Below are 26,184 nucleotides of genomic sequence, written 5' to 3' on the forward strand. Positions count from 1 at the left end.
AGGGACCGAAGCAGTAAGATTAACTGCATGCAATGAAATTGATGCGGCCATCTGGTCCACTAGAACGTTACCCTCTATGCCCCTATGTCCAGGCACCCAGCATATAATCACACGTTGGTTAGATATATATGCTTTGCACAGTATGGAGTAGAGTTCACTATTTACCGGATTTTTGTCGTTACAGAAAGACATCAAGGCCTTCACAACACTAAGGGAGTCCGTATATATAACTGATTTCTGGAGTTTTTATTTATTTATATGCTTTACGACCGACAGCAGTGCGTAGGCCTCAGCCGTAAAGATACTAGTTTCCGGATGCAGTACATCGGTTTCCGAGAAGGATGGACCGACGGCTGCATAGGACACCCCGTCGTGCGACTTCGATGCGTCTGTGTAGAACTCCGTACAGGAGTGTTTGTGTTGGGAGTTCCCGGAAATGCATTTGGATTTCAATTTCTGAAGCATGTTTTGTAACTTGCAAAAAAGATATGTCGCATTGTATCAGCTGCCACTCCCAAGGAGGTAGCTGCTTGGCTGGACGCATTAGGCGAAGCTCAAGGAGTGGGACATGCATTTCATGACTAAGCTCCCTCACACGTAGCGAGAAAGGCTGTCTTACGGAGGGACGATTACGAAACAGTGTAGCGTATGTCATCTCGTTAACGGTATTAAGACATGGATGTTGAGGATTAGAGTGGACTTTCAGAAAATATGTTTGGCTGATGTATGTTCTCTGCAGATGAAGTGACCACTCATTTGATTCTACATATAAACTTTGTATGGGGCTCGTTCTGAAAGCGCCAGTGGCCAGTCGGATTCCTAGATGGTGGACTGGGTCTAGCATCTTTAGTGCACTCGGGGCGGCAGAGTGATAAATCACGGCACCATAATCTAATCGTGAACGAATTAGGCTCTTATAGAGATTCATTAGGCACTTCCTGTCACTACCCCACATAGTCTGGGATAGAAGTTTCATTATGGTCATTGTTTTTAGACATTTTTCTTTAAGATGTTTAATGCGGGGGACGAAAGTGAATCTGTAGTCAAGTATGACACCTAGAAATTTGTGTTCTTTGTTTACAGATATCTGTTGTCCACGCAGTTCAATGCAAGGATCTGGGATAAGTCCTCTCTTTCTTGTAAAAAGAACACAAGAGCTTTTGTTAGGATTGATCTTAAATCCATTCCTGTCTGCCCACATTGACACTTTGTTCAGGCCGTGCTGTACCTGTCTCTCGCAGACTGCGAGGTTACAAGATTTGAAAGCTATTTGAATGTCGTCCACGTAGACAGAGTAAAAGATAGCCGGTGGTAATGAAGCACGAAGCGTGTTCATCTTCACGATAAAGAGCGTGCAGCTGAGCACGCCTCCTTGGGGTACACCCGTTTCTTGCGTAAAAGGACATGAGTGTGCATTGCGGACTTTTACCCGGAAGGTACGAGTGGACATATAGCTTTCTATTATGTTAAGCATATTACCGTGGATGCCCATTTCTGACAGGTCTCTTAAGATTCCGTAACGCCACGTTGTGTCATACGCCTTTTCCATATCGAGAAATATCGATAGGAAGAACTGTTTATGTATAAATGCGTCCCGGATATTCCCTTCAACACACACGAGATGATCGGTTGTGGAACGCCCTTCTCGGAAGCCGCACTGATAAGGATCAAGCATTTTGCTCTGTTCAAGGAAATGAATGAGTCGCCGATTTATCATTTTTTCGAACACCTTACAAATGCAACTTGTGAGGGCTATCGGGCGGTAACTTGCCACTGAGGAAGGGTCTTTGCCTTGTTTCAAAACAGGGACCACAATGGCTTCCTTTTATGCGGTTGGAAGGTACTCTGCATCCCAGATGGTGTTGAAAAGTGTGAGTAGTGTAACTTGCATATCATTGTGTAAGTTTTTAAGCATTTCATACATGATTCGGTCTGATCCTGGTGCGGAGCTCTTACATGCGCTCAAGGCGACTCTCAATTCCGCAATACCAAAAGGGCGGTTGTAAGGCTCATTCTGTCGACATTTTCTGATGAGTGGCTTGCATTCTTCTACTTGTTTATATTTCAAGAAGGATTGCGAATAATTTGTTGAACTTGACATGTTCTCAAAATACTCCCCAAGTGAGTCTGCCTGGTCTTGCAGTGTATCGCCCTGTGTGTTTACCAGAGGGAGTGAATATGTTTGCCGCCCTCTAATCCTAATAACCCTGTTCCAGGCTTTGGCCTCATCTGTATAGGAGTTGATACCGGATAAAAACTTCTGCCAACTCTCTCTTCTGGCCTGTCGGCGGGTTCGCATGCCTTGGGATTTTACTTTTTTAAAATTGATAAGATTCTCCGCAGTGGGGTGGCGCGTAGCAGCCCCCACGCTTTGTTTTGTTTCTTACGAGCGATCCTACAATCGTCGTTCCACCACGGGACACGCCGTTTGCATGCCAATCCATTTACTTCTGATATACATTTAGTTGCGGCACCTATTATGAAGGCTGTAAAATATTCCACAGCAGCATCAATTCCTAACAAGGACATGTCATCCCATGAAATGCTACTGAGAGTTCGGAATTTCTCCCAGTCAGCTGTATCAATCTTCCACTTAGGAGCCTGTGGTAGATATTCGTCTTCTTTAGGTGTTCTTATCAGTATGGGGAAGTGGTCGCTCCCATAAGGATTGCTCGCAACTTCCCATTCGAGTTCGACCAGTATAGACACGGATACTATACTAAGATCTGTTGACGAAAAGGATCTGTTTGCAAGAGAGTAATATGTAGGTTTTTTCATATTGAGAAGGCACGCTCCAGAAGAAAAAAGGAACTGTTCAACGAGACGACCTCGCGCATCGATACGATAGTCTCCCCACAAGCTGCTGTGTGCATTGAAATCGCCAAGAACAACATACGGTTCTGGCAATTCATCTATGAAGGACTGAAATTCAGGTTTGTTTAATTTGAAATGTGGGGGGTACGTAAAGCGAACAAATAGTGATGAGTTTGTTTTGCAGGACAACTCGAACCGCCACTGCTTCGACACCGCCCGATGATGCGAGCATCATCTCGATCTTTGTGAAAAGTAACATACTGTCGAAGGAAGTTTGTGTATTTTGATTTTAAGTGTGTTTCCTGTAAACACAGCACTTTTGGATTGTGTTTATGGATGAGTTCTTGCACATCATCAAGGTTCCTAAGAAGACCTCTAACATTCCATTGAATAATTTGTGTATCCATATTGAAAGTAAATAAGTGCTGTGTGTATGGAAACGGAGGTTATGCCTTAGGTTACAGAGCTCTTTCGAGGCCCTGTAACAGGGGTTCTGCCCTTTCTGGAACGTTCGACAGAGCCTCGCCGCTCCTTAGGCGCTTGGTGCGCCTTGAGGGTAGGTGGGTTCACTGCCTCTTGTGAGGCGCCGGACACGTGCTCTTGCGAGCGAGAAGTTACTAGAGAGGGTCCTGCCTTGGAGGGCAAGACCCCTGTGCCCACCAGCCCGGAGGTCGATGGGGCTCCCTGAGGGATTTGGCTGCGCCGGCTGCTGCCAGCGCAGGAGGGGGCTGGGGAGGCCGGGGCAGCCTCGGCTGCGCCAACCTTCTGGGTCGATGATCCCTCATTCTGGGTTGACGGAGCAGCGCTAGCTGCAACCGCCGCGGGGGCAGATGGCGTAACTGCCGACACACTGCCTGTGGGTCGGACAGCCGCCGGAGGCCGTTGTGACGCTGCCCCCTTACGCGCCACGTCGGCAAAGTTGCTCTTAGACAGGTATGACACCTGCCTACGTGCCTCTTTGAAAGATATGTTTTCTTTGACTTTGATCGTCACGATCTCCTTTTTTCTTTTCCAGGACGGGCAGGACCGCGAATATGCGGCATGCTCGCCATCACAGTTGACACAATGTGGAGTGTTCGGGCACGTTTCAGAGGAATGTTCACTGTCACTGCACTTGGCACAAGTCAGCCGGCCTCGACAGTTCTGTGAACTGTGGCCGAAATGTTGGCACTTAAAGCATCTGAGAGGATTGGGCACGTATGGCCTAACACGAAGTTTGATATAACCGGCCTCGATGGACTCGGGAAGGACACTTGAGCCGAAGGTGAGTATCAGGTGTTTCGTCTTTATCTCTTTTCCATCTCGCCTCATCTTAATTCGTTTAACATTGATAACATTCTGATCACTGAAGCCCCCCAAGAGTTCAGCCTCAGTGAGCTCCATCAAGTCATCGTCAGAGACAACACCACGGGTGGTGTTCATCGAGCGGTGCGGGGTTATAATTATTTGGGTTTCCCCAAATGACACTAGTTTTGACAGTTTTTCATATTGTTTTTGATCGCGGAGCTCCAAGAGGAGATAACCGCTTGCCATCCTCGACGCCTTATAACCAGGACCAAAGACTTCAGTCAATGACTTGGAAACAAGGAAGGGTGAGATAGTTCTTGCTGGTTTATCTGGTTTTGCAGAATGAATAACATGGAAACGTGGGAAGGATTCTTTTTGGCGGCCAAAAAACTGGAAGACCTCATCGGTGCGCCCTCTTTTCTGAGGGCGATCAGGCAGTGGGGGGAAGGAAGTAGCCATATGTGGACGTGTAGTTTTCGGCAGCAATGCTAGCCACCCACCATGGAGTCCAACAAGGGGACACTGCAGGGCCTGAAAAACAGGGCCTGCAAAACGCCAGCTGTACGTTGCCACTATAACCCAATATGACATAACCAAGGTTGGTTACTCACACAAGGTTAACCCTTGCTGCCAGGAAGGTCGAAAGCAATAAAGAAATGAGAAGGAGACAGGAAAGGTGGAAAGTAAGGAAAGGACGAAGGTTGTAGGGAGAGAGAGACGGGAAAAGGTAACTACCGATTTCCCCTGGGTGGATCAGTCCAGGGGTGCCGTCTATGTGAAGCAGAGGCCAAAGGGGTGTGTTGCCTCCGCTGAGGGGCCTTAAAGGTCCAAACACCCGGCATCCGCTCAACCTCCAGGATCCCCCTTTCCCCAGACACGGCTAAGCCGCACACGGCTACATGCGGGAGGGTCCGACCCTCGTGTGCTCAAGTCTGTGGTGTCGCAACACACCAAACGCCTGCTGACGCAGATGCCCCTGCGGGGAACTTCTGTGTAGGCATGCAAATCTAAATGACCCAAACACGGGTCGGTTAATAAGGCGACCGATAAGCGTTGAAAATGCTGCAGCCTGGTCGGATCCCCAACAAAAAGTGACGTCCTTTTTTGAGGAGGTCTGTGAGAGGACGAGCGATTTCGGCGAAGTTCTGGATAAATCAACGAAAGTAGGAAGAAAGCCCTAGGAAACTTCGGACATCGGTAGAAGAACGTGGAAGTGGAAACTCACCAACAGCACGGACTTTATCAGGATCAGGCTGGACGCCAGCAGTGTCAACCAAGTGACCATGTACTCGTATTTGGCGGTGGCCGAAATGGCACTTTGCAGAATTGATTTGTAGGCCAGCTCGTCGACAAAAAGCAAGGATAGCTGAGAGTCGGTGGAAATGGCTCTCAAACGTCGGTGAAAAAACAATGATGTCATCAAAGTAGCAGAGGCATGTGGGCTATTTGAATTCGCGCCGAAGAGAGTCAATCATGCTCTCGAAGGTAGCAGGGGCATTGCACAGTCCGAAAGGCGCCACTTTAAATTGGCAGAGACCATCTGGAGTGACGAAGGCGGTCTTTTCGCAATCTTGTTCATCCACTGCAATTTGGCAGTAGCCAGAGCGCAAAGAAATCAACGAAAAATAACTGGCATCGTGTAAGCAGTCCAGCGCGTCATCAATACGCGAAAGCGGATACATGTCCTTTTTGGTAATCTTATTAAGGTGTTGGTAATCAATACAAAATCTCCAGGTGTTGCCCTTCTTTTTAACCAGAACGACAGGTGAGGCCCACAGACTGCAGGAAGGCTCAATAATATCTTTGAAGAGCATTTTGTCCAACTCCGTTTGGATCACCTGGCATTCAGGCGCAGACACACGGTAGGGCCGCCGGCGTATAGGAGGAACGTCACCAGTGTGGATTGGACGGGTGACGACACGGGTTCGACCTAGCGGGCAATTGCCAAAATCAAAGATGTCTTCATAGGGCATCAGAATGCGGAGAAGAGCGCCAGCATAAGTCAGTAGCTATCATTGGTGTAAACTTGTCATTGCGTGAAATAGGAGGGGCAGAAGCTGCGCAGTGTCGAATAGCGGTTTGGGCGTAAGAGCAGCTACTCCACAGTCTTCCAAAGGGGACAGCACAGTGAGAGATACGCCTTCAGGAAGCACTTGCAGAAACAAGCCAAAGTTCAGAGGAGGCAGCCATGCTTGATTATTGACGAGAGTTACAATTGAGCTTGGTAGCGCTATTTGATGAACCAGGAGAACGTCGCAAAGTGGGTGCACCACGTAAGGACCATCTCGAAGTGATGGAGAAGGCGACATGAGGACGTAAGTCACAGCAGCAGGTTGCAGTCAAACAAATTCAGTAGAACGAAGTCAGGACTCGTGGTCGTCGGTCAGGTCAGGAGAGTAATGGGGCAGCTCAAGGCGAAGGGTGCCGGTTGCACAGTCAATAAGTGCTGAACGGGCACTCGGAAAGTCAATTCTAAGAATCACTTTGTGGGGACACTTGGCCAATGCGGTGAACAGGACTAACACTGGACCGCCGGCAATGGTAACACAGGCGGTGCACATTCTCATCACGGCTGTTGTACTTCCATTAGCTACTCGGATGGCAGGCAATTCGGCAGGTGTCAGGACTTTACGGAGACGGCCACGAAGGTGTGATCGCATAGCCGAAACCTGAGCGCCAGTATCGATAAGGGCTTGAACAGGTACATCTTCAACAAAAATTTCAACAAGGTTTGGTCAATCAGTAGGGGTCAGCAGAGGTTTTGCAGTCCGAGTCGTCAATGCAGCCACGCCTTTGGGGCCTGCATTGCTTAGTTTCCCGAGAAGCAGCCCGTGTAGGACGGGGACGATGGATGACGAGGTGTGGGCGAACGGGACTTACAGCGTTTCGGCTAGGGTGAGCGGCTAGTGGTGTTTCCCCGAGGTGATATGGTTCAGAGAGGGGCGACAGATGCCAGGGGTCCCGGTCGAAGCGGCGATCAGCTTATGGTTGAGGCGAGGAGTACCAGCGGCTACTAGGGCAGTGGCGGGAGATGTGACCGACCCGAGAGCAAGTAAAGAAAATTGGCCTGTCATCCAGTGTTAGCCGCTCAGAAAGGGTTCCAATAGTGATTGGGGAACGACTGTCGAGGTGCAGCAGAGGCAGTGACAGGAGCGGTAGGGGTGGGACGTGGGCGGATGGCAGACTGGATGTCCATGTTTGCAATTTCTTGGGGGACAACAGCTTGAATAAGCGAGATGGTCATGATGTCATGCTTATGGGGGCAGTGAGAATTCGGAGCCATAGCCTCAAGTTCGCAGTCGATGACGTGCGTCAAGCTTGGCGTTGTAGGCTAATGTGACGCCGGAGGGTCATTATGTGACGCCGGAGGGTCGTTGCAGGAGGAAGTGGCAGCCATATTCGAAAGTCAGTCGAAGCGTTGTACGATGCGTTTACTCTTCGCTTGCTAGAAATTCCGGCATTCCTTAATGATGGACTCAACCGTTGAGCAGTTCCTGCAAAGCAGGAGGTTGAACGCATCTTCCGCGATGCCCTTCAAGATGTGTCAGACCTTATCGGCCTCCAGCATGTCCGTGTCCACTTTACGGCAGAAAGCCAGAACGTCTTGAATACATGCGATGTACGATTCGGTTGATGTCTGGGCACGAGACGGCAGCTCTTGCTTGGCCTCCATTTGACGTCCCACAGGTCTTCCGAAAAGATTGCGTAGCTTTTCCTTGCAGGAGTCCCAGCTTTTAATGTCGGCTTCATGCGTCTCGAACCATACCTTCGTGGTTTCTCCCAAGCAGAAGATCACGTCGGCCAGCAAAAGTGTGGCATCCCACTTGTTGTGCTTACCGATGCGTGCATACGACGTCAGCCAGCCTTCGACATCGACCTTGCCAGTGCCAATGAATATTCCCGGGTGACGTAGCTGGGTTAGCACCACTTCCGCTGGTGTCTGAGTGGTGGAGGCAGCGTCAGCGGCGGAGGCAGCGTCAGTAGCCATAACAGCGGAACTGATGTGATGCCCACTGCGAAGATCCAGGGCCGGCTTGTGGCGAGAGTACCCAGCACCTCCACCAAAATGTTACGGCGGAATAAAATATATGTATTTACAATATATACAGTTAGGAGGTTGTAGCTCAGTACTCAGGGTACCACCATCTACAGATCGTCGTGACACTTCAACTTCCTCTTCACCTCACAATGTCCTCTCGTCCACAGCGGCACAAAACTCTACGTGACAATATGACTAACAAATATCGGGCCTGTCGGTTAAGATGAGGGTCTTGAAAACTTTTTTTTTATTTCTTAACGTATCTTCCTGAAAATTCGCATGCAGATATATCTTTCAATGCTGATTCCAAATATATATTCAGATTTGATATATCTCATTTAGAAATGAAGATATCGCAAAATAACTTATCCCACATAGGTCTTTTGTTACGGGCCATTATGGTAATTTCTTAATTAAAAAAACTAGTTTTAAAGAATAGCTGTCATTTCCAAGGACCTACTGCACATCCTAAAGCTAAAGAAATTTTTTAAAAGTCATCATATAGGTCATGAATGAATATCAAAGTAGGAAGAAAAAAACAATGCAGGAGTAATTAGCTTACACCTGACCTAATTGCTAGTCTATTTGGTTTAATGAAAAATGGAAAGCTTTAGGATGCAGCTGAGGTTTCACTGAAAAAAATGATACCTAATTCAATAAAATCAGTTGATGCAAACATTATGAAAAGTTCCGTAAGGCAAAGGCATTTGATCGAAAAAGCAAAGCTGAGAAAATTGCATTCAAAGTTTTGCTTACTCTGCCACTTTTGTTTACCTATCACATGGAAAAATTTAATGCTTTAGCATGCAGCCCAGTCATTACTGAACACAATAACACCAAACTCACAGAAATCTGTTCATGTAAAGATTGTGAAAACTTCTGTATTGCGTTGGCCTTTGACAAAAAAAAAAGCTCAAAAAGTCACCTGCTATTTTCTATGAATCTGCCACACATTCACAAAAGTCCTGGGCAGTAGTCCTGGGTTCTGTCAGGCTTGTGTTTCTTGGCCATCCTCTTCTTCACCTTTTCAGCGTTGGTGTGACTTTTATCAGACCTGCACAGCCTCTGCTTATCTTTCTCAAGGCTCCTACGAATGAGGCAGCTCCCAGGACTGTAACCAAGCTGTGCTGCAACAGCTCTGCTGGTTGCTGCCATTCCTTGGTTGAAGCGAGAAACTGCTTCTGCAACAGCTCTTTCAACAGCCAGCAAAGAGTCATGCGTGTTCTTGGAGCTTTGGCTCCAAATGACAGAGTGTAGGCACTCAATGGCGTTCTGTGTCATGCCATCTTTGCAGCGCTCCAAGAGGGCCTCGTCGCCCAGCCTTGCAAAGATTGGCTCAAGAGCAGTGCGAACGTGGCCTGGCAGAGGGTTTTTGTGTGGTGACGGCTCCACTTGGTTCGCCAAAGCACGATTGAAGGCACACCACGAATCAACCCCTTGAGGACAGCAACTGTGGTCTGGGGCTTCATCTGTCGAGGTCATGTGCAACAGCGTGGCATGCACTGCCTTTTTCATGCCTGCAACGTCGTGGCTGTGGCTCCGCAAGGCATACCCATAGTAGTTTGTAATTTTCTTTATCTTATCTTGGGTGAGGTTGCCCTTTCCGCCAAGAGATTCTCCTTGTGCCTTCTTCTTCTCCACCAAGTTGCGAAGAGCCGTCCCCATCCGCTTGTGGACATGGTTCAAGCAGTCTTTCTTTTCAATGGATATATATCCATACACTTCTCCTGAGGTCAATGCATGAAAGGTGCGGCTATCACCATCAGAAAGTATAGTTGTGTACCGCAACCCATTTTTTTCCAGAGACCTGTTGAACAAAATGATAGCTGCTTCAGTCTCCATCCGGCCGGCATTGCAGTCGATGTTTTTCATGCACTTGTGGTTCATAGCCCAGTCACCGTACCCATCATCACTGGGATCAGGTGCCCCTTGGCACCCACGACAGTACCTCGAGAGCACAACATGGTCCAGTACTAGGCCAGTGTATAGCTCTATGATGCAGCCTACTGCAATATTTGAATTGTGACCACGTGTTTTCCATGTGCCATCAAATATGACATCTACATTTCCTGGTGGATTCAGGAAGTTCTTGTACATGTCCTTCACCACTTTGACGCTTGCTGCTTCTGTAGCAGTAGCTACTGCCTGGCAAGCTTTCACCATGGTGTCCATATGCCCCCTGAAAGTCTTGTGGTGAAGTCCTCGGTGAGAGAGGTTCATGGTGGCACAAAAATCTGCTAGGGCAGTCGCTCCCTTGCCTATACTTTGAATTCCCTTCATTGCCCGCAAATTGACTTCAAAGGGCGTGATGTTGGATTTCCCGGGCACTCGTGGCGACGAGAAGTGCCGCTCGGCGAAATCGCAATTTGAGCATGTGAGCTCCAACTTCACTGCTAGGCCGTATTCTCTCTCACTGCACTTTGCGAGTTGGAGAGTGGTCATCCCACACTTGCTGCAGCTTGTGGACACAAACATCTTCTTTAGCACTGAGAGATCAACGATGATGTACTCTGTGCCGCGATCGTCATCTTCACTTGCTGTGCCGACGTTCATTAGCTCGAACTTGCGGGAAGTCGCGGACTGCTTCGCCAATGAAGTTTTAACGTTGTCTGCGTAATTTTCGCGCCCCGCGCACTCCGCCTCCGTGAAAAACACCGTGTCGAAGCGTTGAGCACGCAAGCTCGGTTCAGCCGCGTCCGTCGGCACCGAAGCGGCGTGCGGAAACGCCGAAGTCAACGTTAGGCTTAGGTCAGCCGGCTCGGCCGCTTCCGACGACACGGAATCCGAAGCGACTTGCAGCGTCTCAAAAGTTGGCATTTTCGACGGGCTTAGTCCAGGCGCATCCACCGGCACTGCACAGACTTGCGGTAACGAAGTTGACACTGATCGGCACTGTCCAGCCGCGTCCACAGGCGAAGCTAGCGTCGACGGGGTTTGTTCAGCCGCGTCCACCGGCGAAGCTGTTGTTGGCGAGCTCAGTCCTGCCGCATCCACCAAGGGCACAGCAGCTTGCGGCATCACCGAAGCTGTAGTTCTCGACGATGTAGCGCTGTTCTTATTCCATGCGCGTCTCTTTTTGCCGACTGCTTTTCGCGTGCTTGCTTTCAAGCGCGCGTCTCGCGCCATCGTGACACGCGGAACAAAGCCACCAGGCACGCAAAAGCAAGAAATTCGTGGTTAAAAGAAGCGACCCAATAGCCAAAATATCTAGAAGAACGATAAAGAAAAAGGCAGAACGAAAAATACTAGGAAACAAAGAGGAGCTCGAAAAATGACGTGCGTCCAGGCGAAAGCAGACGACGTGAAGGAGTCGGACAACGCGGCCGCGGAAGGCGAAGCATACGTCACGGCCAATCAGAGGGCTGCGCCTCGAGGAGGCGCCCGGTTCACCCAATCAGCGGCTGTCTCGCGACGATTTCCCGCTTGAGAACGGGTGCCAATCCCTCCGCTGCACGAGGGTCTACAGCGTGCCGAGGGGCGCCAGAATGGAGAGCGGGAAACCAGCTTTCAAACGAGACCAAGATGGCGCCGATCGGTACGCGTCGCGCGGAGCTACGGCAGCTTGAAAATGAGGCAAATCTTCGCGCTTGGCGTTCAATTTCGGCTCACCGACGTTTATAAATTACCGTTTATTTTATACTTCGAGTAGGAATTGCGCCATAATATTTTGTAGAGGCATAGTTGGGACATTAAGGACTTCAAAAACGCAATTTTTGAAAATTGCCATTTTTGACCATTTTTCGCGATTTCAAGACCCGCGTCCCCCCTTAACCCCCTTTCTTCTCATTTATTACATAACGAGGGTCTTGAATCCGGCAACATCCGGAGTGGCTGCAGCGCATTGGCATGTCACTATCCAATCGGCACCAGGATTTGCGCAATTGCGGCCGTCGCTTTACACCGGAGGATTACTGCCGCAATAGCGTTTCGCGAATCCAGTATTCAGGTAAACGCAAGCGCAAGGGGACCGAGCCTGGCCATTTTGATCGTGCCATTTCACGGGATGAGCAGAAGCGCAAACTGCACAGTGCTGCGACCTTGTGGCACTGAGCTCAACCAAACACAGTAGCAGTAACGAAGTCTATTCTTCTTTGCTGCTGGCGTAAATTTTTCGCAAGACTGGACTGTAATTGTTAACATGTTGTTTTTGTAAATGTTTAAAATGTTTTACACTTGGTTAGAGAAACATTAGCTTGTTTGGCTGGTTAAGCTCTGTGCCACCAGGTGGCTGGACCTTGCAGATTGATCAGGCCGCTCACGTACGTCTACACTAATGTTCCTCACCAGCTTGAGTTTATGCCTCCACCCATCCGTCGAAACGCCCAGGTCGCCTGTGGTTACCGGGAATACCAGGCACGTTCAGTGTAGCAACAGAATACTTCATTTAGCGCAAAGCAACAGACACAAGAAAGGCGACAGGACAAGGCGCTACAAAGCTCCTTGTCCTGTCGCCTTTCTTGTGTCCGTTGTTTTGCGCTAAACAAAGTATTTATGGATCCGCACGAACTAGCCCGCCAACACATTGTGCTGAACTATCTTGCAACAGAATGCTCGCAACACATGCTGCTTCGATAGCTCTCACTTGGGGTCAACTGCCAGGCAGCTAGTGGAGAGGTTGGAGACAACCGGAAGTGGACGACACAACACGCCATCATGACGCAGAGCCAGTGAAGGCGGAGCTTAGCCCCAATCAGTCGGCAAACGAGTTGAGGAGAAAATGCATGGCTATGAAGGAGGGTAATTCGTAATCGTCCCTAACTCTCTTAATATGAGACACTTCCCACAAATTGAGGTGCAAATGATTAGCTGTAGCTGTACTTTACGCATCTACAAAATTAGTCCGAACTGTTTCAGGGGCCCTCTAAGGAAATGAAATTTAGGTCACAGAGCTCTTGTTCGGCTCTGTGATGCGGGATATTTCTTTTATGGAGTGACAGAGAGAATCTCGCTGCTCCTTAGGCACTGGTGGCACCGTTGGCTGGCAGTCCATCACCTCCTGTAGGGCGCAGGACACCTGCTCTTGTGAGCAGTTTGTTTGACGAGAGGGCCTCTTCTCAAGGGACAAGACCCTTGAGGCCACCAACTTGGAAGTCAATGGCCCCTTCTTCTGGGATGGCAGAGCAGCACTAGCCGCAGCAACCAAGGCAACAGATGGCATCACCGCCGGCTCACAGTGTGTGAGCCGGACAGCAGCTGGGGGCCATTGTGGCTCTGGCCCTAGACGCATCACTTCAGCAAAGCTTTTATTCTGCAGTTTTAGACACCCTCCTTCATCCTTCCTTGTATGAAACTGTTACGATGGGGCGCATTTATTTAAAGATGAATTGATGAAAAGGGGCTGCGCCGACACCAAGCCACTGCAAAGACAAGCGCACTTTGTTCTCCTCTTCCTCCGTTCTTCTTGTAGCTTTAGCGTAACACAGATGAAGCTTCACAGATTTAGCTTCACAGATGAAGCCCGCTGGGCGAGTAACTGTTAAAGTCCACTCGGAGTCACGGGGATGACAGTGTTTCCGGCGGGTGACGTGAACAAGCTGCGTTTTCTTAGACTTCTTAGACGAGCAATCAAATAGGTCATCATTTAGGCAATTGGTGATGACGAAAGGCCTGGTGTAACGAGAAACTTCTGGCACAGGCCGTGCTTGCGAAGTGGTGTCCAAAGCCCTACTACAGTGAAAGCTCGTTAATTCGAACTTCAATAATTCGAATTTATGGATAATTCGAACTGTACGATTTGGTCCGGCCAAGCTCCACAGAAGTCTATGTATTAAAAAGTCCGTTAATTCGAACACGAGAAGGTTCCCTCACGGATAATTCGAACTACGCTGGCCTGGCACACGGACAGAGAAATGCTCCTACTGCCTACACACAAGGCTGTATTGCCTCCGAAACGGAGAGAACGGCGAGAGAAGGCAAAATCGGAAAGAAATCTACTAACCGGCGCGGGGTCAGCCAGAAGGCAGCGGCGGCTGCCGCTTCTCCGTTCTACGTAACCTCCGAGACGTCTTGCCTGTTGCGAATCTCGGAGGCTTTGCAAATCTTGTACAGCTGCTAGTGTTGTGCGAAGATGGCACGGCAAGCGCCAAAACACAGCGAATCAAGTACGTCAAGAACCAACGAATCAGGGCCTTCGCCACCTTCACATGTTCAGCGTCTTTGTCTCGGCAGTCTTCATCGGTTGTGCACCTCTGTTTTCAGCTTAGGAGGTATCAGCCGTCGCGATTCATTGTGATGGTGTTAAGCCTCGGCTAACGTTCGTTTCGGTGGACATCGGTGGTGTGGCACAGTCGGACCCAGAGCTTCGACTTGAAGATGGCGTGTGCCCGCGGCACACGCCATCACTTTCTGACACGCCAAATTTCTGACATCCCCTACTGCTTCCAAATCGCAGCGTATTCTTGCTCTCCTTCACTTTTGTTAGTTCGAACTTTCGTTAATTCGAACTGAAGCGGCTTCCCCTTGCGGTTCGAATTAACGAGCTTTTACTGTACGTCCCCTTTATCGTATTACACATTCTTATGGCGTGAATCGCAGCTGATCTTGGAGCGGTCCTGAGATGCCAACGCACGGAGCTGAGCTATGTGGTGTACTTCCTCAGCTCAGCAGAGTCTGGGTAATAGAAGAGTCCGCATGAGGAGTAAAAGGTAAAATGGTGTCAAGGAAGCTGCGGGGTGGTCTGACATAAAGAAGATAGAAAGGACTGTAGCCGGTAGTTTCATGCTTTGCAGTGTTGTAGACGTATGTGATAAAAGGTAAGATATCATCCCACTTTTTGTGCCTGGAATCGACGTACGTCAAAAGCATGTTCGTCAAAGTTCTGTTAGTGCGCTCGACGAGACCATTTGTCTGCGGGTGAAAGGGGGTCGCGTGGCGAAACTGGCAAGCGCAGAGACGCAACAGCTCTTCGACTACATCGGCCATGAACTGGCGACCACGATGGCTCACAATAACATGAGGGGGTCCATGACGCAGTATAATGGAGGACAGGAGGAAGCTCGAAACATCAAGAGCCGTGGCCATTGGCATCGCTGCGGTTTTAGCATAACGCGTCATATGGTCGACGCAGACTATAATCCAACAGTTGTTGCTTGTTGAGCACAGGAATGGACCGAAAAGGTGCACTCCAACCACTTCGAAAGGAGATGATGGTGGTGCCACAGGGTGAAGAAGTCCGATCGGAGCAGTATTAGGGTGCTTGAATTGCTGGCACTTGTTAGAACTGGCCACATACTTTTCTATATCCCGTCACATACTAGCCCAGTAGAATCGGCCCTGAATGCACTGGTATGTTCTGGTGAAACCTAGGTGCCCAGCGGTCGAGTCGTTGTGCATAGAACGAAGCACATGGATTCTCAAATTCTTAGGGACAACTAAGATATGTTCCCTTTAACTTTAACTGTTATGATCTCTTTCTCCTTCTTCCATGATGTGCAGGACTGCGAGTACGCGGCTCGCTCCCCATCACAATTCACACAGTGTGCAGCATTCTCGCAAGGTTTGGACGGACAGTCATAGGCATATTTGGCACAGGTTAGTCAGGCTCGGCAGTTATAAGAACTGCGGCCGAACCTCTGGCATTTGAGACAGCAAAGGGGATTCAGGATATAAGGCTTGACTCAGATCTTTACATAGCCTGTCTCAATAATATCGTGCAGCACACTTGAGCCGAATGTTAGAATTAGGTGCTTGGTATGAATCTCTTTTCCATCATGCCTCATGTTTATTCTTTTGACACTGACAACATTTTGGTCCCTCCAGCCTTCTAATAGTTCAGTCTCACTTAGCTCCACCAAATCATCATTCGAAATTACACCACAGCTACTGGTCATATTGGGATGTAAGTCACTGTGACAGGAAAGTCTCCAATTGACGCTAGGGTCTGCAGTTTCTCATGTTGCTTCACATCTCAGAGTTCACCGCTACCCAACTTCGTAGCTTTATAGCCAGCTCCTATTGTCTCTGTCAAACACTTTGCAACATGAAAGGGAGAGGTGGCTCTCACTACCTTTTCTGGTTTTACACTGTGAATGACTTGGTAGCGGGGAAAGACTTTTCTGTGGTGACCAAAAAATTGAAAAACTTCTTTGGTGTGCCCCCTTTTCTGGGGGCGATCGGGTAACGCAGGGAAAAAACACGCCATCAAAATAACATTGTTTCGGCAGGAGTGCCAGCCACCCACCATGGAGCCCAACAAGGGGACACTCTAGTACCTGTAAACACAAGCCCTACAAACGCCAGCTGTATATTCCTGCTATAACCAAATATATATAACCAAGGCTGGTTACGACACACAAGGTTAACCACACAAGGAATGTTGGAAATAAAAGAGAACAGGAAAGATTAAAAGTGAGGGTGAAAAATGAAGATTGAAGAGAAGGATAGGAAAAGGCAACTGCCAATTTCTCTCAGGTGGGTCAGTCTGAAGGCGCCGTTTATGTTTGTCTGGAGGCGCTGTCACAACTGCATCCTGTGACACGACGCAGCTCATCTGTGAAATAACTGAAGCGCAGATGATTGCAAAATTGGGTGATAAGTGTGTTAGTTTCCCTTCACTGGCTCTCACAGAAAAAGAACCAAGTTTTTTGGAGGCGGCATCACATGACTCATAAGTATGTTACATGAATGTGCAGTTTTCTTCATGTAAGCACATGCGCAGTCTATACTGCTTCACATATATAAGCCGATTCAGTGGCACAATAAATTTAGTTGAAAGTTTGCATTAGTGTGTCTTTGTCTTCTCTTACGTCCATGTATTTTTTTGTTGCGCAATAATACTTGAGCAACAATCAAGCGCCAGCATGGCTATGCAGCAATCGGGCTTAGCTTCCTAGTGGTCCAAATTGCAGTTTGTATTATATCACTGCACCTATTGCCAACCGATCACCCAAATATCCATTGCTGCCCAATGAGATGATGCAAGCACACAAGTCTTGAATGGCGTGCTATGCCTCCAACCATAAACACTAAGGTGACTAGAATTTATTTGGGTCATCTGCAGCAAGAGCGAGTGCAAGTGCCCTCTCAAGAAAATGCTGCAATGTGCGTGTTTAGGGTTCATGCCTACAGTGGCCATGGAGTTAAACCATAGACCTCCAAAGGCACAGCTGGCAGGTGAAATGTCACATGGACCCATTCTGGAACAACGCCCAAAATGCATACGTCAATGCTTATTGGCTTAAAGTAGCACCTTGGACAGTCCAAGATGACAAACCCAAGAAACCTTTCATTTGCTTGAGCGGCAAGTGATGCCATGTCACAGGTCAATCTGACAAAAGTGCCCAGCTTGTATGAAAACTGAGTCACAAGGAGTGCAGCTCACCTGTGGGATGAGGTGGAAGACGGCACTGCCCAGCAGGGAGCCCACAGCCAGGCCCTCAAACACCATGAGCAGCCGGTGGTAGAGGACATGGCTCAGGAAAGGCACAATCACTAGGCCCGCCAGTGAGCAGCAGCTGATGACAAACACGGCCAGCATGCCAAAGCCCCACACTGCACAGCGAGGGCAGTGCAATCCAGCTTTAGAGGCCCATTCAATGAGGTACAACAAAATGGTCCTGGCTTTACAAGGGAGTGCTTGGTCTGTTGTGTACAGCCACATGCTCTCCCACTGATACCACACCTCATTTTACCCCACAAAAGAGTAAGAGAGAGAAGGACGGGGGCAAGAGGCCACTGTTATTGTAAACCTACTCACAAGACCACAATAATGAAATTTACTCAATTCAAGGACACAATAACAGTGGTAGTGCCACAAAGACAACACTTTTGATCACACTGCAAACATATGGTAATCAACCAAACAATTATTATATTTACAAAAATACAAAACTAAACACATGAGCAAGGTACTTCATGAGCAGTTTAAATTCAGATAAAAATATATAGAAAGGCGGTCATACCTGCAATCATCAAGGCCCGCTATAAAATCACTATTATTTGGGGTCACGATCATCTCTTCAATGCATGCAACTCACACAGCCTTATTCCAGAAAGCTCATTCATGCTAAACAACAAGTTCAGTAGCGACACAACAGCCCTCTTAGGCTGCTGCAGTCAGTTACTCTGCACAAGACAGCAGCAAAAGAGCAGCATGCTATACTGTCGGCAGTTTTCCTTCATTGGCAGCTTAAAAGCATGGCTCAATAAAACAGCACAGTCACAAAAGAGGGCACAATGACATATCAAAATAAGGCTGTGTTGCTGTGAGCCTGTTCATTTAACGGTCACAACCTTGAACCATGTCACAGTAGTGACAAATTCTTGGGGTCTGTAACATATCCCAGTCACACCACAAGGCGACAAGAAATGTCTCACCCTGAGCTGGGGTGGGTCGTGTTTTGCCTCGCGATGCGACTGATGGGGTAAAATCACATGATCGGTGCTGCATCTGGAAAATCAGTACGGGACAGAGACGGACCAGCGCCTCGCCCACGCTGCTCTCAGCTGCTTCTGGGAACAGCTGCAGCAGATCGCCCACCGAAAGGCACTGCGCACAGTGGTGAAAGAGGCACCTGACTGACATGACTTGCACTGCAGTACCCAACACACACACATACAAAAGAAAATATATGCTGCACCCTCATGACATTGCCTGTCAAGAACATGCTCTCCACTCCTGCGCCAGAGTGAACACTGCATGCATATATAGGTGGCGATCTCGGCACACATTGTTTTGGATACCAGGAAATGGTCACACGAATATAGAATTGCTGCACTAGAAGTCAATGTTAGATAAGTTCATAAAACAGCATATGTTTGGCCAAACAAGATAGCAGATGCACAAGAAGCTTGCCTAACATCTAGCGCACTAATGCAATTTGTCGTTATGAGCATATGTCATGCTTACATTGCACGTACAGCAAATTGCAAACACCCATCACACATTTGTTTTTGAATACAGGTCCGAACAGGCGCACATGCACAGGCAACAATGCAGTCGAGAAGAAAAGTTGATGCTGAACTGCAAATGAAGCACCAAATCTCTTTCAAAGCACTGAGTGAGTCAAGCAATCAATTCACCAAAGACCCGCTGTCGAATTGAGAAGGTTGCATGAAGAATACAATACAAAACGCCCTCGAAATGAAGAAATAACAACTGCCTCTCCAGCCATGATGCACTAGCATACCAAGGAAAAGGCACGCACTTGCCTTACTTACACTTGTTGCACGAGAGACGCCACTGCATTAGACGCCAGCAAGTGACTTTGATGCATCTGTGTAAAGAAAGCTCCAGGCAAGAATATTTCGACTGAGACTATAGAAAGTGCATTCGAATATGCATCTCAGGAGCATGCTTAATGACTTCAACAAACAATGTGTCATTTTCCACAAGCTGCCACGCAGCATAACTGGAACCATTTCATTGCATTCGAGTAGTGGGACACTCATTTCTTTACCACGTTTACTCACCCGCAGTGAGAAGGGTTCTAGTGCTGAAAGTTGGTTTTGAAAGAAAACAGCATGTGAGGTATTGTTTATGATAGAATATGAAGGATGTGAACAATTCAGATTTACTTTCAGAAAGTATGTAAAACTCTGCATAGAGGCTCACTATAGGAGTTGTCCTAAAGGCACCTGTGGCTGGCCAGGTACCTAAGTGGTGAACAGGATCAAGCACCTTTAAGTCACTTCGTGTAGCAGACTGACACTCTATAGCGCCATAGTCAAAATGTGTGCATATGAGGCTCTTGTCCAAGTTCATTAAGCATTTCCTATCACTGCCTCATGTTGTGTAATAAAATTTTGAGAACATTCATTATTTTTAAACATTTATGTTCGAGATGTGTTATAAGCGGAGTAAAGGTTAGTTTCAAGTCTATGGCGCCTAAAAATTTGAGTTGTCTAGTCAGAGATAACTGTTGTCTATAAAGCTTGGCACTGGGATCCCGGACCAGGCCTTTTTTTTTTTTTCATGTAAACAGAACACAGAAGCTTTTACTTGGATGCAGCTTAAATCCATCCTCCTTAGCCCACTTTGACACATGGTTCAGACCAAGCTGAACCTGTCTCTCGCAGATGACGAGGTTGCATGACTTAAAAACTGTACATCATCTAGCAGGCACAGTAAAACACCATAGGTGGAAAGGAGATGCGCAGAGAATTCATTTTAACCACAAGGAGGGTGCAGCACAGTATACTTTCTTGTGGCACACCAGTCTTCTGAATAATGTCCAGGAGAGAGTATTGCCAATTCTTAAAGAAATGTTCGATTTGACAGGTAGCTCTCAATTGCGTTTAACATGTTTCCCGGATCCCCATGGCTGACAAATCTTGCAGCATTGCATAGCACCATGTCGTATCACAGGCCTTTTCCAAGTCTAAAAGCACCAAAGGGAAAAATTGTTTGTGTACAAATGCATCTCTAATCTTGACTCAATAGGGACAAGGTGGTCTGTTGTGCACCTAACTTCCCTATAACCACACCGGTAAGGATCTAATAAATTATTTATTTCTAAGAAATGAATTGAGCGTCTGTTTATCATCTTTTCAAAGACCTTACAGGGACGGCTGATCAGTGGTGTTGGTCTGTAGCTGCCCAACAAGGATGAGACCTTTCCCTCCTTAAGAAGGGGAATTATAATCGCTTCCCTTCATGAGGGGGAAATTATGCAGATGCCCAAATAACATTGTTACGGGGAGTATTCACTCAACAGTAAACGGCTAGCACTTGGCTAGTCAAGACTGCGCAGGGCACACAGGTTTTAGCAGCTCTTTCAGTCCGACAGGAGAGACTCTGACCCAGCCCCACTACGATGACTGTCTTTAACACTGTTCGTGGCATTATTCTCGACCAGTGAAGCACCGTCCCAGTGCTGGTTGTGTTCAAAATGGGTTGTCACAGTTGTAACGCTTGAAGCAGGAAACATGTACGATGCCGCTTCATGATGTGGCCATCGATGAAGTGGATGCCATGGGAGTTCTCATAAGTGACAAGAGTCACCTGGCGCAGCACACGGTATGGCCCAACGTACCCCGACATTAACTTTTCACAGCGGCCGACATGACGAGATGGGAGCCAGAGAAGGACGAGAGAGCCCGGTGGAAAAGCAGTATCCCAGTGCCAACGATTAAAAAATGACTTTTGTGTGCTCTGCGATGACGAGAGCCAAGTGCGGGCTACTGTGCACATGGCAAGCGCAAGTGTGATGGCATCTTGTGCATAGGAAGTCGTGGACGTGGACGCTGGATCAGAAGGGAGCAAGTTATCAAAGGATAATAAGGGATGGCGGCCAAAGAGAGGATAGCAGGGTGAGTAGCCAGCAGTGTCATGACGCGATGAGTTGTATGCAAATGTGACGAAGGGAAGGGCAATGTCCCAATCGTGGCGGTCATCAGAAATGTACATAGAAAGCATGTCAGTCAGTGTACGGTTAAGGCGTTCGGTGAGTCCATTCGTTTGAGGGTGATATGAGATGGTGAAGTTGTCATGAGTAGCACATGATTGAAGTAGATCATCAACCGCACAAGACAGGAAGTACTAAAAGCTCCAGTGTAAATTACAAGTTCTGGAGACGCCCAAGTGCCCGGAAGTTGGGGTGTCATGAAACTGGACGAGGACATCTCTGCGTAAATGACACGAGACAGCTAGCAGGAGCTCTGCGCCGTCGCGATGCATGTTGCGCCAGTAAAGATTGTTATCCTGAAGCAAGAGCATGTTGAGTAAGGAGTTGAGGGTGCCGGATTACAGATGGTCAATAAGAGAGAGCAACAATGGATCTCTACGTTGTTCGTTAGCCACATGGGTGAAGTCTGTGATTGCTAAGACGCAGATGTCGCGGTCTGTTTCAGCGGAGTTGGATGGTTCAACGGGGTGCCGGAATAGGCAGTCGGCGTCAGTGCATAACTTGCCAGATTTGTACACAACCGAGAATGTGTAATTCTTTTCCAACTGTGACAGGAGGTGACTAGCATACGCTATCACATGGTTAGCTCCGTTCTTCACTGCTTCACTCTTCGTGCGTATTAAACCACACACGAGCTGTGCGCCGTAGGTAGAAAATGATGTTGGCGAGCATTAACATCTCATCCCACCTGTGGTGCTTGCTTCAACGCTCGTACAATAGGAGCCAATCGTCGACATCACTGTTGTCTGTACCACAAAATGTGCCGGGATCGAGGGGATGCAAAAGAAGCACGGTTGCCAGAGCTGTGGACTGCAGCGACGGCGTACTGTCTTCAGCGATGGAGGCGAGAGAAACATGGCGTCCGCTCCGAAGATCCAAAATCAGGAGGAATAGAGCCTGCACCTCCACCAAAAAGATGTTATGGGGAGAATTCACTCAACACTCAATAGCTAGCACTTGGCTAGTCAATACTGCACAGGGCACACAGGTTTTAGCAGCTCTTTTAGTCCGACAGGAAAGACTCTGACCCAGCCCCACTATAACGTCTTTGTCTTCACTGTTTGTGACAATATCAAACAGTAAAAGGAGTGTGATAAGGGATTCATGGTGAAGGTGTTTTATCATTCCACATACGACGTGGTCAGGTGCCGGCACAGACATACTGCAGGAGTTAAGCGCTGCATGGAGTTCAACTATATTAAATTGGTTATTATATCCTTCAGATGACCTGCATTTATGCTCAAAAGCCTTGCTCTCCATCAGCATCTTTTGTCTTAGGAATTCATGCAAGTAATTTGCAGAACTAGATACCTCCTCAAAGTGAGCCCCAAGGAAATTCGCCTAGCCTTGCAGGCCCTTTATTATTTGCTAATGGCAGTGGGTGTGACAGCTGATCATGCACCATTCTAGCCCTGTTCCAAGCTTTTAGAGAACAGTTCTTGGGTGCCCATTCCTGCAGCAAGCGTCGGCATTGACCCTCGGGGTAACCAAGCAAACGAGCCCAGTGAAAGATGAAAAAGAATGTGGAGCACAGCATGACAATAAAAGCGTAATGCCACGTGAGACTTGCGATGACCACTACAAGATGCAGCCAGAGGAGCACGCCGTCCTCTCTTCACCGAGGCAGAGGCATGCGGCGAACGCGTCGTGTATACTATATATGGGAACAATGCACTGCGTGAGCGGAGGTCTGTCTGCGGTGGCTGCTGTGAATCGCATCCTTGTGTCCCCCATGTGCTGCCCATTATAATTTCCCGATTAGCAAGGCAGTCGCATCACACTTCACTCCGTTTGCAACGTGCCGCACAAGACACATTGTCTGCACCAACCAAAATATCGCTAAATGAAAACACATATGTGCTCAAATTTTGCATCAGAGGGTGTCGTAATTGTTGGTGAAATTTTTTATCATCTGTGTATGAGTTGATGTCTGCTAGGTACTATTGCCCCTTTCCCGCTTAGCCTGTCTGCGCGTCCTTTTTTCCTCTGATTTAATGTGTTTAAAATTAACGAAATTTCTGCCGTGGAAGAGTCGCGAAGGAGCCCCCATACTTTGTTTCGTTTCTTGTGCACTCCTCTACACTCTTCATTCCACCATGGAACCCGACGTTCGGTAGAGAGGCCATTTGTTTGTGAGATGCATTTAAAATCCCCATCAACAATGAAGGCTGTTAAGCATGTAACAGCATCGTCTATGCTTAGAGCACATATTCCATCCCATGACAAACCCGTGAGCTCTCGGGACAGCTTTCAGTTGGTTGATTCGACCTTCCAAAGAGAAACATGTGGCGAGGATTTCTCCTGTTTTGTTGTTTTCAGCAGTATAGGAAAGTAGTCACTGATTTATGGATCGCGAGCATTACTATAAAAAGTTAGTCCTTTTCTACTCAGCAGACATGCCCCAGCGGAAAAAAAATAAAATTTTCAATTAATTGGCCTCTCGCATCGCACCGAGAGTCCCCCTCACAGAGTGCTGTGTGCATTTAAATCTCCAAGAACCATGTAAAGTTCAGGTAGTTGATCTACTAAAGCCTGGAATTCTTGTCTATGGAGCTCATAATTACATAGTATATAAAAAGAGCACATGGTAACAAGTTTATTTAACAGTACAGCTCGAACTGCAACTGCCTCGTGGGCTGTTTGGAGCTGTAAGTGCTGACAAGCAGTAGTACCGTATTTACTCGCGTAATGAACCCACTCGGGTAATGAACCCACCCCCCACTTTTGTCGTCGAAAATTGGTTTTTTTTTTTTTTTTTTTTTTTTTACGTCGCGTAAATAACGCGCACCCGCCCGCAGGGTCGGTGTTCAGCATGTTCGCGTTATCTCGGCTCAATTGGCCGGCGCTGTCGACTGTCGACGATCATAAAATTGTCTGATCGCGCAGTGATAAAATAAACATCATTTGAAGCCAACGATGCTGAACACCGGCGACGCGAACGCGGGTGACGCGGGCGTCGACTGCACGCTTTCGTTGATCGTTCATTGACCTTGCATGATTCGTTGGTGGATGCGCAAAGGGCTTTACTGGGGCGTCCTCTTTGAAATGGGGTGACGGCAGTTTCCACCACGCTCGGCTATTTTCTTTGTATTTCTCGAACCAATTTGTCAAACTTCTCTAGATTCTTTTTTTTTACAATGATGATGATGATGATGCAGGTTGCCGAGTGCCATCTATTAAATGCAAAGCAAACCTCTGCTTATAGCGCCATGCATGCGCGGCGGCGGCAGAACGAAGTAAAGACAACGCACTTGGACAGCGTCGGTCGCCATTTCGCCAGTCCTATTTTGTTGCTGTTTAAGTGCTTCGCTACGACCTTTGCATTATTTCGTGCGTGCTGTGCATTTTCTGCGCGTTGTGCGATGGGGCGTAACGCTAGCTACACGGCCGGTTTTAAGCTCAAAGTCGTGGAGCATGCTTTGGAGCATGGCAATCGCGCGGCTGGACGGCATTTTAGTGTAGACCCCGTGCGTGTGCGCTACTGGAGGAATCAACAAGAGGAACTCAGAGCGACGAAGAAAGATCGCCGGGCCTTTCGCGGGCCGAAGCAGGGCAAGTTTCCTCGCGTCGAGGAAGAAGTTCTGAGCTATGTGAAGAGGCTCCGCAACGAAGGATGTGCCGTATCCCACGAGCTGATACAGAATCACGCGCGGGCCACTGCAAGAAGTCACGGCATTGCCGCGAGTGAATTTAAGGCGAGCAGTGGTTGGACGACTCGTTTCATGCGCCGGAACGTGTTGTGCCTCAGAAGGCGTACTACGTTATGCCAGCGGCTTCCGGCAGACTGTGGGGACAAAGTGCGTGATTTCCACCGCTTTGTCATTCGGATCCGTGAGGACAAAAAGTTCCTGCTGTCGCAAATCGGGAACGCGGACCAGACGCCTATAAACTTTGACATGCCAAGAAACAGCACTGTCGATATGAAAGGTGCGAAAAGTGTGCAGGTTAAGACGACGGGCGCCGAGAAGCAGCGGTGCACCGTGATGTTAGCTGTAACAGCGGACGGCAGGAAGCTGCCGCCGTTCGTCGTCTTCAAAAGAAAGACTCTGCCAAAGGGAACTCTTCCTGCCGGTATCCACATTCGCGCCCAGGAGAAAGGGTGGATGTCGGCCGAGCTGGTGTCCGACTGGCTGAAAACAGTCTGGGGACGGCGGCCCGGGGCTCTTCTCCTGCCATCGCTGCTTGTTATGGACAGCTTCCGCGGCCATCTGGAAAAAAAATGTCCGCTGCCGAATGAGCGAGTTACGCACGGACCTCGCTATCATCCCAGGTGGCTTGACATCAGTGCTGCAGCCCCTTGATGTTTCCATTAATAAGCCCTTTAAGGACAACGTGCGCCGGCTCTATACAGAGTGGATGGCCGCGGGAAACCACGACCTGACTCCCGCAGGTAAGATTAGAAGGCCCACCATCGACATGCTCTGTCGATGGTCGTCCGCAGGTTCAAAAAGACTGGCATCTCCAACAGCCTCGACGGCAGTGAAGACGACGCGCTGTGGGAAGACGACGACGCCGACGAAGTCGCAAGCGATATGAGTGGAAGCGTGGATTCAGATAGCGAGCCCGAGTGAGACAGACCATAAGCAGCCAGCAGCATGAAAATAAAAATGAATTTTTAATTCACATTCATCGCGTACGTGTTTTTACTATAAAGGTAAGGTTGGGATTGCGATTTTCCTATCTTCATTGTGACATGAAATT

General features: G+C 48.3%; 1 protein-coding gene across 8 annotated transcripts in view; it reads right to left on the minus strand.

Moving 5' to 3' along the window:
- LOC135909192 (metal cation symporter ZIP14-like) overlaps positions 1 to 26,184 on the minus strand; it is a 187,507-nt gene that overhangs the window by 130,220 nt on the left and 31,103 nt on the right. For all 8 annotated transcript variants that reach the window (XM_065441021.2, XM_065441020.2, XM_065441017.2 and 5 more), the window contains exons 2-3: positions 18,455 to 18,626; positions 17,460 to 17,629 (exon numbers count right to left, since the gene is read on the minus strand). In XM_065441021.2, coding sequence (XP_065297093.1) covers positions 17,460 to 17,629; positions 18,455 to 18,626 — 342 coding nt within the window. The remainder of the gene's footprint in view (positions 1 to 17,459; positions 17,630 to 18,454; positions 18,627 to 26,184) is intronic.

This window comes from Dermacentor albipictus, chromosome 9, assembly GCF_038994185.2.
Source record: "Dermacentor albipictus isolate Rhodes 1998 colony chromosome 9, USDA_Dalb.pri_finalv2, whole genome shotgun sequence".
Classification (NCBI taxonomy): Eukaryota; Metazoa; Arthropoda; class Arachnida; order Ixodida; family Ixodidae; genus Dermacentor; species Dermacentor albipictus.